The sequence below is a fragment of the Varanus komodoensis genome, unplaced genomic scaffold (genome assembly GCF_004798865.1).
Source record: "Varanus komodoensis strain SLA01 unplaced genomic scaffold, ASM479886v1 scaffold53, whole genome shotgun sequence".
NCBI classification, from domain to species: Eukaryota; Metazoa; Chordata; class Lepidosauria; order Squamata; family Varanidae; genus Varanus; species Varanus komodoensis.
Window position 1 is genome coordinate 523,760 of NW_025336126.1, and position 11,553 is coordinate 535,312.

Below are 11,553 nucleotides of genomic sequence, written 5' to 3' on the forward strand. Positions count from 1 at the left end.
ACCTTCACTTAGCCTAATAAATGTACTGCCTTAAAAGGAGTTTTGACATTCTTCTTATAGCTGATACAGCTACCTTTGTTTTTTGTGTAATGGTGTCATGTTTGCCACACAGTCCTTGGCAGTGAAAGCTCAGGGAATGTGCATAGCAAGCCTGCCTGCTTTACCTGGTGAACAGAAACTAGAGAGACACACAGAAGGAAATGCTCCGTACAGCAACGCCACTGATACATTTTATCTCAGTATCACTTTCCTCACCCACCCACCTACAACCACAAGGGAAGATGTCATGTCAAATTTACTGCAAATTTTTATTATTATGATCCTGCCTTCCGCACCCCCAGGATTTAGGGAGAGGATACTTTACCAACAGCTCTGCTCCATTTGGACATTACAGCTTTGCCAATCTCATACAAGGCAAAGGCAGGCCCAGATGCCTCTAAATACTGGTATTAGTTGCAGCAACTGGGATCTGCTCCTTTCTAGGTGGGAAGGTCCTATCCTTGGCATCAGTGATAAATGTCTTGCAGAATCAAAGGTTTTTCTTCCCAGCAGTGGTCCAATCCACACGCCATTCCTCAGGGCCTAGAAGGTTCCGGTCTGTTACCCATCCTGCAGCTCTCAATCCTTGGAAGAAATGAATAGATCCGAAAGGAAAACTTTAAAGATGAGACATGAATCTGCATGTTCTTGTTCCCACCTTTTTGATGCAGGATGTAACATGAGCACAACTGAATATGTTTTTGATGCAGTTGTCAACAGTGCTAGAAATCAAAACAGCGTCTGATTTCTTTTAAAAGAGAGCAGATTCCTAGTTGCAAAGCCTGTGGCCAAAGAGGAAAATTAAGATGCTAGAGCCCCCAGGAGGTTCTCCAACAGGGATGACTCCCTACTAGCACTCCCTGTGAACTAGCACTACAGTAGAATAAAATCAAACCGAACAAGCCACTGAACAAATTTGTTCAGTTTTCACCGCTTGTTCAAGTAGTGAAATTCCACTTCTCTTACTGTAGAATTGGGAAGGTTTTACAGCTTTAAGGTAAAGGGTAGCACCTAAATCAGTACCACAAACCTGTCAGGAATTTGGGAAAGATTCTGTCCAAAAGCTGATGTGTTTCCGGAAGTACAGCACAGTCCTTCTTATTAGGTTCTGATTGACACAAAAAGGACGGAAATCCATCAGATGCTACAAACGGAAGACTTGCAAAACATGTGCCCAACCACACTGAGCGATGGTCGCTCCCCTTCCAGATTTACTTCCTGGTTCATCACCTTCACGTAGCCGACACCGCAGATCCATAGCAGATGGTTTGTCCAAGAAGCGTGCTGGCAGCTCCCAGCACAGCAGGAACTCCAGGAGGAGGGCATGGGTGCAGGCCTTAATCATATCCACACTGTCAGCCTGTCGGTGTAGGAGAATGGAAACAGTCCCTATGAAGGAAGGGAAAGAGAAAGGGGACAAGCGGCACAGATGTAGGAAGACTCCAGTTTTAGATAACTGTAGAACCTTTGCTGCCCTCTCTTGAAAATCAGCTGTTATCCTTTTTGACAACTGTATTCCAAGGCAGAAGACAATCCAAATAAAAACAATGGAAACATCAAAGAATTAAAATGTAAAAACAATCAAGTATGGTTAAAAATAACTGTGGGATAATATGAGAACTTGCATCTTTAAAAGATTGCAAGAAGAGCATTATTTTCAAAGCCTACTACAGGAAGTTAGCAATGAAGCTTAGACATGAAGCACGTGCTCTCTGTCCCTCTCTCTGTCTCTCTCTCTCAAATAAATTTTGCACCCAGCAGGGCAGGAATCTGGCCATCTGTAGAGGCCTCTTAGCCAGTGGGAGACTGAAGGCGTGGAAGCTGAGAGTACATTCACAAGAGCTAAAGCAACAAAGATGCAGGGTGCGGGAATGGGGAAGGCCACACATCCCATAATCTAGCACATGGTCCACATTCTGCTTCCAGGTTTTTGCCCTCTGTCATGCCTTCATTAAAGAAATGAGTTTTGGTATGATTGGCCTGGAAAGAACTTTCATGGCCCAAAATGGTTCTGTCTCCTCCTCCCTGTGCTTTCAAGCCTGTCTTCACAGACATGAGGGATAGAAACTTGATAAAGTGTTTGCACAGGACCAAAATGGGTATTCCCCTTTTCACGTTCACAGTGTTGGGATATCAAGACATGTCCTAAGTGTGGCTTTCTCACCTACCCACCTTCTGAGTGGTTGAAGAAGATTAAGTAATTCGTAGTATTCCCCTCAAGGACTTTCTGGAAATCAGTAACGCTGTCAAGAGTTGGAGGAAAAGATATTAATACCAAACCTTAAGGAAGTGAGTCAGGAGATTCAATCTAAAGGCCAGCCTTGGGATTCCTCTAATTTGCCTCCCATAAATATTTTTTTGTTCCGGGGAATAAAGATGCATCTGAAACAAGCCATTCAGTAAAATACTAAAATAATACATTAAAATAAACCTTTCCAGCTGTATTTACAAAGGGAAGCTAAGAACAGGAATAAGTAAACAATGTGCAAAAATATGGCATGCACATAGGCATGATTTCTACAACAAGATGGAAGCGCTCCATGGGTGTTAACTCACCTGGAAGCTACTGAGTGAAGCGGAGCTCCAAGGATCATCTTGAGTGGTTCATGGAACCCTACGCAGAGAGAGGAACGTGCGCACACTCAGTATCCCATGCACGCAATCCTGTATTCAAATTAGGCCTACTGAACGGTTTCAGGGTCTTTCGGGAGCCCTGCAGAAGGCAAGATACGTTGCTGCCATGACAGAGACCCCAGCAGAACTGCCCAGAGACATCGGTGGCATACTTATTATATGCCTTTCCCACCCTTTTCCAGCAAGGAATCCAAGCTGGCTTAGGTAATCCTCCTGGTGCTCTCTTATCCTCACAACAACCCTGTGAGGTAGGCTAGGAGATAGTGCTAGGTTGGCTATTCTGTCAGCAAAGAACATTTAAAAGAGGGCAAGATCAGGGTGGTTCAGAGGAAGGACACACACATTCTCCTTGCCCCCATCCTCCTCCATTCACGGCCACACCAGTCCACCTGCACGCAGGAGCTTGAGGTCGGCCTCAGAATAGAAACCGAGAGTTTCTTTCTCATCCACCTCAGTGGAGGGGGTAGGAAATGTTAAAAAGCCACCTCCATGGGAATAGCTGCCTTGCCCGTGGATTTCAGGATATGGTGTAACCCTTCTGAATTGCGGGCCCCGGGGAGTCTTGCCTGCGTAAGCAACCCCGTCGTTACCTAAAAGCAGAGGCTCTTGTGGGTTGGCGACAGCAGGGCCCGGCACCTCTGCCCGTTCCAGGAAGTGGCGGAAGAGCAGGCGGAGGCGGGCGCGGTTGAGGGTCTCCATGCAGACAGCCCGCACTGCCCGATAGTTGGCATAGAGGTGCATGACCGTAAAGAGACCATAGAAGGCATAGGTGAGGCTGCAGGGAAAGGCGGGAAAAGAATCGGGAAAAGGCCTGGGGTCTTCCTGGTGCTGCTGAACTCCAAGTCCCACCAGCCCCAGCCAGCACCGCCAAGGGCTGGGGACGATGGAAGCTGTGGCCCATCATCACGCACAGTGCTGCAGGTTCCCCACCTCTGGCCTCTCTCTGCTCCCTCTTATGATCCTGTTAGCCTTAGTACTAAGAATGCCAAGCCTCTTTCAGGCCGAGGACCAAAAACCACTTAGAGGAAATGCTTGGAGGGCACATTCCCGCAGGAGGAAGCCTGACGGCAAAAGGGCCAAGGCCCCACATGCCAGCACACTGTAGCCTGAGGCTCCCATCCCCAGGAGAGGCCTTTCAGCATTTTAGAGTATGGACAAGAATGGCACAAAGGCTGCACCCAGCAGTCAGCGGCTGGAGGAACGGTGGCGAGGCCACGAAGGGAACCCTGCAGGGCCGGACTGGGGCCCCAGGCGATCCAGATTTCTCCTCTGCACTTAGAGATCTGTACCTCTGTGGCAAATCCTGCCTCTTCCACAACTGTACTACTTAAGAGAGAAATGGCCACACGTCACTCACTGGAGATTCTCAGCTACAAGAGGGATGAGGAGGAGACTGAAGAGCAGGCCAGCCAAGTTCACCAGGGTCTCCTAGGAGAGAGGGGAAGGTGGCTGATAGCAAGCTGCAGGTCAGCTGTGCTCAGGACCAGCTAGCTCATGGCTGAATGGCCCTCTCACCTGGCTTCCATCTTTGGCTGAAACATCTGCCATGTTGTCTCGCCGGGCCTGGTGCATGGTAAGGGCTGCCCGGGTGGCACCTCCAGCGACTCCCACAATGCACTGAAGCAGAGAGGGCGGAGAGAAAGAAGAGACGGGGAAGTTTCTGAGCTGCACACAAAGACAGCTGTGAGGATTCTCACAGCATCCATGAGCTACCAGGATGGGAAATGAGAACTGCCAAGCCATTTCCTAGTCCACCCAATACTGGCTCCCCATTTATATCCACCAGCTCCCAAGTCCTTCCTATTGCCTATCACAATGACTCCCTAAACCAACCTCCACCCCAAACCTCCTTCCTTGATACCTTGAAGAATCCACTGAGACACACAATGAAAGTGAAGCCTGCTGGGAATGCAGGAGCCAGGATCTCCATTAAGATGGCCACGTCATTGAGTACATCTGCAAAAAGTCTAAACAGGGTGGGGTCAGGGCAGCGGGGGGGGGGTTAAAGGTTAACTCGCTAGGGTCACTGGGCCCATTAGGGCAAAAGGGGTCCCACCAAGTCTTCCTCTAGGTAAAACGCCCAACTGCTCCATGAGTGCAGCAGCTGATGCATCAATCAGTCAATCGATCAATCCTTTATTTGGTCACTGACCAGCAGTTGATGCGTATGTACTGAATCTGTACCTTACACTGAACTCGGAACAAAAACGGTCAGGAGACCTATAACGCAGCATCAAAAGGGTCCATCCCCTCTTTACCTCCATTGCTTAGCATCACAGTCCAGTTTGCTCCTGGAAAATGAAAAGAAAAGAAAAAAAAGGATGGTGATACAACAGTCCCGAAAGACCAAATTTGAGGAAAAGAGCCGCCAGGGTTATTTTATTGATTTATACCTCACCATTTTTCCTTTCAAGAAACTCATGGTAGGTTACAAGGTTCTCTTCCTCCTCCTCACAATTTTATTCTTACAACAACAAACCTGTGAGGTAGGCTAGGCTGTGACTGGCCCAAAGTTACCCAGGGAGCTCCATGGCTGAGCAGCTCGTGTTTGGTTAGGACTGGGGGCAACCCCAGGTTTAAATTAATATTCAGACATAAAATTTACTAGGTGAACTTGAGCCAGTCAATCTTGTTCAGCCTAGCCTACTTCACTGGGTTGTTTTGCAAGCCAGGGAAGAACCACTTGTGCAATGCTGAGCTCCGAGGAAAGTGAAAAGTCTGCCATCAAGCGCCATCGTGCTAAGACTGTGAAATCCAGATAGTGGAAGCTCTGCATGTATACTAAGGGGACCCTAGAGCTGTGAACCTCTGCCCTATTTTGCTCCTGAAGTGCATTAGTTTTATTTAACCTAAAGGAGCCCTTGTGGTTGGAAACACCTTCAGCCACTAGGGGGAGACTTCTTCTCTAAACAGTGCACAGCATGGCAATACATACAGGTGGAAACCAGGAGAGATTAGTAGGCAGAGGGACAGTGTTGTACTTGCCCCATGCCCTGTGCCGTGGAGCAGCCCCCCACCAAGGAGGATGTGGTAGACAGACCCCCCTCCCCCGCTCTCAGGGGGCAGTAATACCATGGCAGGCACCACACGCAGAAGTACCATCAGGTACGGCTTCCCCACAATGGTGCAGGCACAATTTTGATCTGGGTGGGAAGCTGGGTCCATTCACTAGTGAAAGAAAGTATCAGCAGCCTCAGGCCAACACCTTTGCCCAGTCTTTTGACAGCACGATGGCGAAGGAATCACGACTCACCCCTTGCTCCAGGCGAACAGAATCCGGCCCAGCATTCCTGTCCCATCTGCGGCAGAAAGGGTGGGGAAAACACGTGAATGTCTCGCCTGAAGAAGTAACAGGACCTTGTGTGGTAGGGCTTGAAGGGGAGTTGAGCTAAGCAACAAATGAGCTTTCAGGTGTGGAGGGAGAGACATTCTAGGCAGGCAGGTGGGGCAGGGAAGTAAAGCAGTGGCTCTGAAGAACCAGAACCAGAGTATGGGTCAAGAGGGTCGTCTTGGCTTGCGTCACTCTGGGTTCAAAGTAAAGATGGGGCAGGCTTGGAAAAAGACAGTCGAGGGACCAGCAGAGCAGATTTGCCATGACAGTCCTCGTGTCTTGCTGTGCTCAAACTCTGCTCAAAAGTTAATGCTTGAAGGCATCCTATGAGCTGAGAACCTTCGGCCAGGCAGGGCTCGCACCTTCGTCATGTATGCTGGTAGAACAGAACTGCCTGGGATAAGTGATGCAACTTCTGTGGTGGATTCGGGTTCAAGGAAGCAGTGAGGAAGGTGATGAAGCCCATCTTCCCCAAACTGACACAATACAGATATGTTGGGCTGCAACTCCCATGATTCCCAGCCAACTTGGCCATGGTGTGGTGAGTGGCAGTTATGGGAAGAACTGTTAAGCTACAAGCTCCTAAAGGCCTTATACTGGGGTTGGGTGGGTAGTCCTGGCAGGCCAGAAGAGAATTCTCAAAGGAGGTTTCACAAAGTGCTTGGAGGCAAAGAAAATACAGATAGCCTGAAGCTGCTATATTTTAAGAAGCAGAACAAAGATTCCTCCTGGAGCATAGAATCTGCATCTCAGTCAGGTACCCCAAGGTATTTTTCTCCAGGAGAAGAGAAGACAAGATGGGGAAAGGCACAGAGAATAAGCTGAGGACAGCTCCCACCTTTCAGTATCCAAGTGACGGTGGCGGCCGTAACCGTCGAAGTCTCGTCCCCGACTCCCACCCCCTTCAGCACGGCCTGGGTGGCCAGTGTCCCTGTGATGCTACTAGCAAAGGCCTGAGGTTTGGGGATGAGAGAGAGAAAGGGGAGGGGAACCGTTAGAATGAAACGTGTGCTTCCTGCAACTCCCACTCTGCTTCCTGTCTCCTGTTGACCCTCAGTCCTCTATCCCACCTCAGCCGCACATACATGTCCATCCGAAGGACAGCCCTGCTTAGAACAAATGAACGAAAACTCGCCATGCTTCTTTCTTCAGCCTCAGAAAGTATGGGGCAGGAGGAAGGCCTTCCCACCCATCCTCACCCTGAGACAGACCGTCAGTCTCTCACCTGCACCGTGTCCCAAATCTGGTAGGCAAGGTAATCTGGACTCACACTTTCAGGATAACCCTGAGGCAGGAAGACTGACTGCAGGAAAGAGAAAGAGCATCAGGGACCACCTCCCTGTCACCTCTGCTGCTCGCTCACGCTCTTGTTCGTGTCTCGGCCCTATTTCAACCATTTCGTGGGCAGAACAGTGATGCAGCAGGACTCTGCCACCAGCTTATCTGTGTCCGCCCAATGAAGCTCTTGCAAAACCCCAAAGCTTGCTCAGGCTGGAAATGATGTACAAGAGGACCCCTTAACTGATGAGCATCCATCTTTTAAATAGATGAATACCAATACAATCTATTTGCATATATTGATAAGGATAATATACATTATATTTAGAACTTTCTTACCCCTTGCAGCATAGCAGGCACCAACTGCATTGGAGCTGTGGCATCCTTTACAAATGTATTTGCTTAATCAAACATTTGTTAATTTTAATGCCCACTCTACTGTGCCTTTTTGTTTTCCTGTGGACTTTTACTACAACTGTACTTGTTGTTTTAATGAATTTGTTACATTACCTTGGAAGATGTGAATGAAGAACAGTTCATAAATGTTTTAAACCAAGGGCGCAGAAATTCAGGCCTGGGGCCAAATGCGGCTCTGCCCTCTTTCCGGCAGCCACGGAACACTTGGTGATTCCTGACTTATGTACAGTTTTTCCTCATGCTGAAAGGTGGAAATGCTTGCCCTGTGGGTTCCTTAATGGCATTAAGAACTTTAGGCTAGAAAAGCCTGTTATTTTGGCCCTGCTTGTCACTGGAATGTATCTCTGAAAAGCATCACGGAATGGTGAGTCCTGGGAGTTGTAGGACTTTTCCATAGGCCAGCGACCCAAATAGCCTCGGGTGTGGTTTCAAAAAGCAGCAGTTTACTCACCATGAAGATATCTCGTACTGAACGGTAACCCTGACCTTCCGGTCTGTCCGAAACACAGATCAGCCTGCCATCAGGTAAGGATTGATAGTGCTGAGCATTGCGAGAGCCATAACTTTCTGTGCAAAGCACTTGCCCTCCAGGATTGGTCATGGTTGAAGCAGTACCTGAGTTTGAAAGATACAGAATTCACCGACTGTTAATTTAGAAAAACTGTGAACATGACCTACTGGGATCATGGCCGCTCATGGACCTCTAAGACTGCATTCTAATAATTTTCTTCCCTCGGGGAACCCATTCATTCATTATGCCATTTACCTTAGAACCCTCATGCACTGCAGAGGATACTGGGGACCACCTTAAGCAGCCCACCCAGTTCACAGAATGACAGCTAGTCCCAGTCATAGGAACGGAAACCTTAGGAGTCATGGAGCACTGCAGCCCTCATTGGCACGTTTGATTTAAAGTCACTCTTGTATCACAGCTTCTGATACAAATAATATAGGACTTTCGATGCAGGTGCCAAGAAAAAGAATACTATCATAGCACCCAACTGCCATGGAAAATCAGGACCAGCCAGTGGCAATTTTCAGCTTTTACCAGAAGTTAAAAAATGTATCACTATGCATGTTTTCTACGTCTAAAGGCACAAAAGCGAAGAGTTTTGAACTTGTCCTTTATCTTTGCAGTATGCAAAGGACTCGTGGTCCTGTCCCAGAGCAAATTCTCCGCTCATACAGGGCAGCCATGCGTCCTGGAACTACAGTTCATCATTCCAGCACACAAAGACAATTCCTAAACTGCTTGGCAGAAAAGGCAGAATAGGACACTAAAGTATCTAAGAATCCTGTGTCACCTTGAAGACTGACAAATTTGTCATGGCATAAGCTTTCGTGAGCAGCAATCCTAATGCATGCAGCACGCATATATACAAGCTTCTACTGTAATGCATTGAATCCTGAAAGGTGTCACAAGGCAATTTACTTTTTAAAACAAATGTGACTTTGTGATTATACATATTGTCATATAAATGTGACTTTGTGATTACAATATTTATATATCATAAAGAATATATACAATTTTGTATTTTGCAGCATGGAAATGTAGCAATACGGAAAGCTCTACAGGTTGAATCGCTACCTGTCATGCAGCCGTTAAAGACCCCAGGAGCCCTGTCAAAGAGGAAAAGATGGAAATCTTCGCCACAAAAAAATAAAAATAAAAATCTTATTAGGGATTGCAATTTCTTGATCGCCAACTAAGATGAAGTTTCAATGGCTTTCTGTGGGGGTTTTAATTTTAAAAAGGTGCGGGGAGGAAAATCCAGCCAGAGAAAACACGCCCCACACGAAAAACGCGGCCACGTCGTCAATCCTCACCAGACCGGGGCTCTGCAGCATTTCCAGCCAGCTGGAGCAGCACCGCTTCGCTTCCCTGCTTCCTCCTGCATTAGGAACTAGAGGAAACGGTTGAGTTACAAGTCGGACTCATTTCACTTCCGCTTCCCTGCCTCAGAGAACGCTGGGGAATGTAGTCTTTTCTCTATCCCTTATTATTTATTGTACTTCTATGTCGGGAGGGAGGGAAGGTTGCCCACAATGTGAGCGGGGAACGGGGAGACTTCAGCTGCCCCCTCACAGAAGTGCATCGATGGGTGGGCCTGGCAAGGCAGGACCGGCACGGGAGGCAAAACGCTTGACATCAAAATCCTGGTATGAGGGCCCCTATAATGTCCTTGGGGCAAAGAAAATCGTAACATTTATTATTTTAGAGCATCTTTAAAGGATGAGCCTCTTCTCAAAGCAGTACGCCCATCTTAAAAAGAGTATTATTGCTGATTTACATAAAATTTGGATATGCTGACCTGTATGCACAAATGAGATATATCTCACCATAGCAAGAAAGGTGCCCGTCTGCTGAGTGCTGCTTCTTGATGGATGTCACTTCCCCCTCCCTTACCTGTACTCCTTGGAGTTCTTTATCTTTAGACTTGCTGGAATGCAGACAGTTCTGAATGGAGGATTGTCCTCCTTGAAACAGACCCCCCCTGGCCACCAAACATTTGGTACAGGAATAGTGCGAGGCATAGTATAGTAAACTTGAGGTACAGTGAATTTCATCACTCTTCTATAGCTTATCTGAGCTGCCAGTAAGCTGAGCTGTCAGAGGCCACTGAGAATTCTTCACCTGCAGTTTTGGAATTCCAAAGTGGCACACAGGCCATCCTATCCAATCAAGACCGTTGGAATATGCTTGCATAATTGTGTACACACTTTCATGGGAGTAACTCCATCACAGACCATGCAATTGCGTTTTGAGTAAGCCTGCCCAACTCCTTTGCCCAGCACATACGGCTACCAGCTGTGCCCCTTTCCAGCAAGCAAGCTTCACTACACCACAGTGGCTGTCAATGCATTTGCCACGATTGCCTACAAAACTGCAAACCATCGAGAAAAGCTTTGCCAGCAAAACCGCTGCGAGTGGCTGCTGGTGAAAGGAAAGGCCTTTAATTTTAATAAGGCTTAACTGTCAGTCTTAGGTAAGGTTTGACTCAATGTCCTAAGTATCACCTCTGGAGAACCATTTGCAAGAACATAGATTAAGGACATGAGGCAACCCCGAGGTAAGAGATGAGGGAGACCACAGGATTTGCAGGAGGTCTGGGTTATAAATTTTGCCCCAAAATTAAATTAAATTTTGTATAAATGGCTTACAACCAATGCTTGCACTGGAAAAGAAATTGGCCTTTGGATTAGCATGCAACAGATAGACTCAAGTGGTAACTAGAGCAGATACTGTAAAGCCAACTGTTGTTTCAAGTTTCCTGTACTGAGCAAAACAAAGAACCATGCTGGCTGGGGATCATGGAAACTGTAGCTGAGCATCTCTGGAGGACATGAGGTTGGGGCATGTTAGACTAGGCAGCCTTCAAGGTCCCTTTCCAATGCTAAAATGCTAATCCCACACTCTTAGCTGGAAACATACTCTCTGCCCTCCACCTTATCTTGCTAGTGTATCCCAAGAGAAGACTACACAAACACAGCTGCCTCCCTCTCTTCAGAGGTTTCTGTCCCCATCTCTCTTCACTCACAATGCTACACTTTGCCCGAAAGGGGTCCAGAACAGCCTACAGCCCCCAGCCTCCAATCCCACCAGCTCAACCCCTCACTTAACAAAAGCCACAGGCACCGGTTTTGAAGGAACAGGGAGGGGTCCATCCCACAGGAGCAGACCATCTCCAACTTTTATTTCCAAAACACTCAAAACAATTAAAAAATAGGAATGCCCTTCTGCAAGAGAGGGGGGCATCTGTTCGGCACAACTGCCGCCTGCAGCCAGCAACTGGGAGAGCTCGCGTCATAGAAGTTTTCAAAATGGTGGAGCAGGGAGATCTGGAGGCAATTTA

General features: G+C 47.6%; 1 protein-coding gene across 3 annotated transcripts; it reads right to left on the reverse strand.

Annotated features, from left to right (window-relative positions):
* Positions 1-289: 289 nt before the first annotated feature.
* Positions 290-9,922, reverse strand: RUSF1 (RUS family member 1). 3 transcript variants are annotated; one of them, XM_044448007.1, is made up of 16 exons: positions 9,527-9,922; positions 9,288-9,344; positions 8,151-8,314; positions 7,230-7,307; positions 6,843-6,957; positions 5,927-5,972; positions 4,932-4,964; positions 4,535-4,640; positions 4,189-4,290; positions 4,031-4,101; positions 3,264-3,448; positions 2,596-2,653; positions 2,212-2,282; positions 1,270-1,428; positions 1,070-1,147; positions 290-624 (listed from the first exon to the last, which is right to left on the reverse strand). In XM_044448007.1, the coding sequence occupies exons 2-16, from the start codon at positions 9,292-9,294 to the stop codon at positions 530-532; spliced, it is 1,368 nt and encodes a 455-aa protein (XP_044303942.1). In that variant the 5' UTR covers positions 9,295-9,344; positions 9,527-9,922; the 3' UTR covers positions 290-529. The 3 variants fall into 3 exon arrangements, with proteins under 3 accessions (XP_044303942.1, XP_044303943.1, XP_044303941.1); XM_044448008.1 differs by lacking the exon at positions 9,288-9,344; XM_044448006.1 differs by lacking the exon at positions 9,527-9,922 and having other exon boundaries at positions 9,288-9,519.
* Between the last annotated feature and the right edge of the window lie 1,631 nt (positions 9,923-11,553).